The sequence below is a fragment of the Aegilops tauschii genome, chromosome 5 (assembly GCF_002575655.3).
Source record: "Aegilops tauschii subsp. strangulata cultivar AL8/78 chromosome 5, Aet v6.0, whole genome shotgun sequence".
Taxonomy (NCBI): Eukaryota; Viridiplantae; Streptophyta; class Magnoliopsida; order Poales; family Poaceae; genus Aegilops; species Aegilops tauschii.
The window spans coordinates 274,251,563-274,257,675 of record NC_053039.3 but is presented as its reverse complement, the minus strand read 5'-3'; the positions used below and the strand labels follow the sequence as shown (position 1 = coordinate 274,257,675).

At 50.8% G+C, this 6,113-nt stretch overlaps 1 protein-coding gene across 1 annotated transcript; it reads right to left on the bottom strand.

Annotated features, from left to right (window-relative positions):
- Window positions 1-607: 607 nt before the first annotated feature.
- On the bottom strand, window positions 608-1,150 carry LOC141022765 (uncharacterized). Its single transcript, XM_073499019.1, has one exon. The coding sequence runs from the start codon at window positions 1,148-1,150 to the stop codon at window positions 608-610; it is 543 nt and encodes a 180-aa protein (XP_073355120.1).
- Window positions 1,151-6,113: the final 4,963 nt, after the last annotated feature.

Here is a 6,113-nt window from a genome sequence, read left to right as displayed (position 1 = left end):
TCAGAGAAACCTTTTGCCCAGAGGATCTCAAATAGGAACGGCCACGAGAGAGAGTCAAATACTCGAGAAATATCCAACTTCAGAAGAACTCTTTTGGCTTTCCTGCGATCCAAATGTCTGGCCATCTGTCTCACAAGGAGGAAGTTGTCGTGTAGATTTCTTCCCCTTATGAACGTAGATTGGTTAATGCTCACCAACTCTCCCATCCCAGGCCGCAATCTGTTTGCCATTAATTTGGATGCCAACTTGGGAATGCTATGAACAAGACGGATCGGTCTGAACTCGTCGATGCTGTTGGCTTCCGGGTTTTTGGGTATCAGAGTGATGAGGGCTTGATTAAGTCTCCCAAAACCATGGTCATTGTTCAAGAACGGTTTGTGGATTGCCGCGATCACATCCTGTTTAATAATATCCCATGACTTTGGAAGAAGATCCCAATGAAGCCATCCAGACCCAGGGCCCTATCGGCCGGCATGTCCTTAATTACGTTCCAGTTTTCTTCCTTGGAAAATGGGATATCCTGCTTAGAGAGCTCCACCAACTCCATGTTATGGCCTTCCAAATCAAGTGTGTATTCCCGGGCAGCATCCTTTCCCAACCTCTGTTTTTAAGCCTGGAAGAAGGCCTCTTCTTTCCCTCTCTGATCCGTAATAGTTTGGCCATTCACTAGTATTGCTGGGATGAAGTTCTTGGTTTTTCTACCATTAGCCACCAAGTGAAACAATTGAGTATTGGCATCACCTTCCGTCAGCCATCGAATATGGGATCGTTGTCTCGCAATCGTCCTCTCAAGGGATGCCAGCCCCAACACCACATGTTTGAGCATGCCTCTTAACCATCTCTCCTCGGCCGACAGTAGCCTCCCTTCTTGAGCACAATCTAACCTCAAAATCACCAGCTTAGCTACAGCAATTTGGAGCTTGATATTACCAATTTTCTTCTCACCCCAAGCACTAAGCGCACGCATAGTGTTCCTCAATAGGACATCCAACTGATGGAAAGGATCCACAATCCTTGGATCACACACCCAAGCCTCCTGCACCGCGTCGAGGAAACCCTCAAGCTTCACCCAGAACAATTCAAACCAGAATCTTTTCTGAGGCAGGATGTGTTCTTCTAAAGAGAGGAAGAGCAGGCAGTGATCAGACATGGCAGTCGAGAGAGCTTGCAATAAGCAGTCGGGATGATCCAGCTCCCAATCTTCGTAAGGGTGGGTACTTCTCTCTCGTGTTGCTCCAAGTGTACTTACGACCATGTAGAAAAAGCTCTTTAAGTGCAGTGTCATCCACAAATATCCTAAACCTCCCCATCATCCTATGATCTAGAAGCGTGTTGTTCTTGTCCACAGCGTGGAGGATGAGATTGAAGTCTCCGATAACCACCCAAGGGCCAGGGCTCAGTAATCTCCGGTCTACCAATTCCGGAAGGAATAAGATCTTTTGATTGTCTTCTTGGGGCCCATAAACTACCGTTAGCCACCATGGTGGCCCATCTCTCGGAGCCACATAGCCCGTGATGCTATAAGTATCAAATGCGAAATTAGAAATCTGGACTCGCGAGGAGTCCCATCCTACTAGGATCCCACCTCTAGTCTCCGACGTCAGGAGGTAAGCAAAGCCATCATAAGATGGCCCCAAACATTGCATAATATAACATACTGATCCACTCTCTACAGTTTTGATTCTACAATACATATGATCGCTACTCGCACCGGATCAACAAATTCTCTCAAAGCTTTTTTCTTAGCCGGGCTATTAAGACCCCTAACATTCCAACATATCAGCTCCATCGCATTGTACAACATTGGGATAGATGGAATCCCCTGTCAGTACCAAAGGTAGCTACGCTACCATAGCCACAGCCTCCAATTCCGTAGCCAGGTTGGTCAGCACTGTCTTCTCGAAGATTGCCGCAATGGCACGTAGCTGCTACTCCTGTAGTTGGCAGTCAAACACCGATCGGAGTAGACCTAGCGCATCATCAGAGACCGCCAGATCGTCGCTCACAATCCCAATGTTTTAAGTAGAATGGACTCAACCGCCGTGGCCTTAGATTTCCTTGCTCCCCCAACTGCACCTCCCGCCGAGCGTGTAGTGCGCCTAGGAGTGAAAGGATCCTGGCCAGGTCGCACGCCACGTGCCCCCTCAATTTCACGCAGGAGGGGAGGTGCTAACTTCTTCACAAGACCCGGACAGAACGATTTTATGTTGTCCAATGCCACCCGCTCCTTAGCTGTCATGTTATTCCTGAGATCCAGCGTCCCTTGCATGTGCAGCACCAACGTGCCATCTTGATTTTCGAGCACCTCACATGCAACCGCCTCAGACGTAGTCACATCAAGCCGATATTCCTCATGCATTGGCTGATCCTTGCTGCCTACCTGGGGAGCCACGATAGGGTCATGCGCTTCGGGCTGAATGGTTGCTGTCCCCAGCTCCATGATTGGCGGCCATCCATTAGCTAGAGCATCGGTAGTGGGGATATCAGTCCCACCTACCGCATCCTGGATCCAATGTGCCACAACCGGACACACTTCCTCATTCTGCATTGGACACACCACATGCGCGACGGGAGGTGGCCGCACCAGATCCCCTGGCCTGGTCTCCCCAACCAGCACCTGCAATCCTGCCCCCTAGCCCGCAGCGACATCCCTGCAACGGCCAGTCTCCAAGGCTTCCGATCCTATCTCTCCCAATGGGATGCCCTGTCCAATGATTTGAATTGCTGTCTCATGCGTCTGCGCTCCCAAAGGCGATTCTGGCGACCCCACCTGTTCTGTTGCAATCCTGACTGCTTGGTCATTGGACCTTATCTCCACCAACTCCTCAGCTTTGTCGGCCACCACCACGCCAGCTGTAGGCGCGCCATTTGAACCAGAAACCGGGCGACCCATCTCACCGTTGGAAGCAACAACTCGGTCTAGCTGGGCCCCATTGCTAGGTAGCGCAGCTTGCATGGAAGATGACATTGGCGGGAGACGCCAATCAGATGGTTCCACCCGTCCTTCCAGGACTTGGCGGTAGGTGTGTGCTGCGCCGCCACCGCCACTGGTCTGACCCAAATTGCTCCGGCCAACTCCTCTGTTATCGCAAACGCCGCGCGACCACGGCTGGACAACCCAGCCTCCTCCAGGGAATGAGCCATGGGAGCTATCTGGCAAACCACTCTGACCGCTACTGCTATCAGAGTTTGGCCCCCTGCGCCACAGATCTGGCGCGGTGAAGTCTCGCATCCTCCCGATATGAATAATCGTTGGGTGCTCCAGCAGCTGGTGGAACGAAGGACGACGCGCTGCCGGGTCCGCCTTGCCAAGCTCCGGCACCCAAAGCCTCCTGCTCACCGGAACCTCGTCGGGGTCAACACACCAAGCTCTAAGCTTGAAAACAGACAAGTCCTCTCTGTTCTCTATCTCCGGTGCAAGGTTGTCAATCAGACACAACGTGCCAAGTAGCTCTGCCACCGTGTCCTTCGTCCAAGCATGCGAAGGCACTCCCTTTATTAGCAGATCAACTTGAACTCGCATGATCTTCGATTTTTCCTGGGCCTGGTGCAGCCAAGGCTTGATGTGCAGCTGAATGCCCTGATGCGCCAGCACCGGATTTGCCAGGGCCAAGTTCCGAAACTGATGAGCAGAGCAAACCACCAAAAAAATCTTCCGGGAAGTACTTATGAACCGAAAAATGATGCCTAGGGATGCCAAGATGGACCATGAGCAGCACCGCGGCCTCATCGCATGAAACCGGAGGTCGACCACCACCCACATATGCCACCACAGCCAACTGGAGGCGACGCTCCAAGTCATCCATGCCATCGGAGCGCTGCAGGATGTAGACGTCCGCCGAAGGCGTCGGGATAGGCCAAGCCGGCACAGGAGAGAGAATGGGTGCAACCGGCGAGAGCGGCACCCTCAGCGCGCTCTGCCTGGGCTCCAACACTCTCCACCCCATGCCCCTCTCACCCTGAGGCACTTGCCTAGCCCTGGCCGCCTTCGCAATCACCTCCCTCCGGAGCTCCTCCACCGAAATCGGGCTGCACGGCATCATGCAGTGAGAGGAGACATGCCCCGAGAGCCCGCACCTGATGCAGAGAGGATCGTTGGAGCACTCTTGACGTCGATGGCCTTCCTCGAAGTAGCGGAAGCAGAGGCCGTAGAGATCCGGTGAAATTAGGCGCCTTTGCGACGACCTAAGAGATGCCAGCCGGTCGCCCTCCTGCTGACGACGCATCGCACCGCGGCGGCGCCACATGGCCTTGCGGGAAGGACCAGGTCTACGCCAGCCCACGCCAGCGGCTAGCGCCTCCAGCTCTGGCCTGGCCGCACCCATCAACGAGGAGCCCGCAGATCTGGGTGAGGCCGAAAGCCCCAGCCCTGACACAACCGATTGCTCCCCACGGGGCGCCGGGGACACGGACGGTAGGCTATGCGAGCCAGAGGCCATGGGGAAGATGGACGCCGTGGCCGAGTGGCACAATAGCGGGGTGGAGTAGACGCCGGGGCCGGAGTGGCCACTGGCGACAGGGGAGGGGAGCGTGAGGCCCTGCGTGATCTGATTCCAGTAGAAGATAGCATGGAAGACAGATCAAAATCCCAGGATTTCAAGACACGGTAAAAAGCATCTGGGAGCAAGAAGTACATGCTAGCTCTAGTGCTAAGAGGATTACAGCTAAATTCAAGAGGTTGAGGAAAGGTCTAAAAATCTGGTCAAAGAAAATCTCTCAGCTATTAGTGCTAGTTAGAAACTCCAATCAACTGATTTTGCTCTTTGACATCATAGAAGAATATAGAGAGCTCACTACTGAAGAAACAAATGGAAGGAATATTATCAAGCAACACTTGAAGAATCTCCTGTCCTATCAGAACATATATTGGAAACAGAGAGCAACAATCCGTTGGATCAAATTTGGAGATGAGAATACATATTTCTTCCAAGCTATGGCCACCATAAAGTACAAGAACAATAACATCAAATCACTTCTAGATAAAAATCTTGGAGAGCACACAGATCACCAGGCCAAAGCAACTATTTTATGGAGAGCTTTGAAAGATAGGATGGGTTCCTATAAGCCAATAAGCAAGTTTTTTAACATAGAGGAATTTCTATCAAACAGTCAAAATCTTTCAGAATTGGAAGTCCCCTTCATAAAAGAGGAAATTGACGAAGTGATTAAGGAATTACCTGCTGATAAAGCACCACGACCACATGGATTTAATGGAGCATTCATCAAAGCTTGTTGGAATATAGTTGCTGAGGATTTCTATGATCTAATCAATGATTTCTATTTGGGATCTATTGACCTTCAGCCCATCAATGGTTCTTATATTACTCTAATTCCCAAAAAAGATAACCCTCAACATCCAGGAGACTTTAGACGCATCTCTTTGTTGGGAATTGTTGCATGGAAAATAAAAAAAATCTACGCACACACAATGATCTATCCATGGAGATGCATAGCAACGAGGGGAAGAGTGTGTGTATACGTACCCTCGTAGACCGTAAGCGGAAGCGTTTCACAATGCGGTTGATGTAGTCGAACTTCTTCTCACATCAACCGATCAAGTACCGAACGCATGGCACCTCCGCGTTCTGCACAAGTTCAGCTCGGTGACGTCCCTCGCATTCTTGATCCAGCAAGTCGTCGAGGTAGTAGATGAGTACCGTCAGCACAACGGCGTGGTGACGGTGATGTGATATGTCTCCGTCATATCTATAATTTTTGATTGTTTCATGCCAATATTATACCACTTTCACATACTTTTGGCAAATTTTTATGTGATTTATTGGACTAACCTATTGATCCAGTGCCCAGTGCTAGTTCGTGTTTTCTGCATGTTTTTTGTATCACAGAGTATACATATCAAACGAAGTCCAAATGCAATAAAATTGCACGGACAATTATTTTGGAATATATGTGATTTTTAGGAGGTGGAATCAACGCAAACGGGGGCCCACAGAGCCCACAACTCACCAGGGCGCGCCAGACACCCCTGGCGCCCCCATGTGTCTTGTACCCTCCTCGAACGTCGGTTGGAGATGTACTTCGGGCACAAGGAAGCTTATATTCGGAAAAAAAATCGTGTTCAAATCTCAACGCAATCGGAGTTACGGATCTCC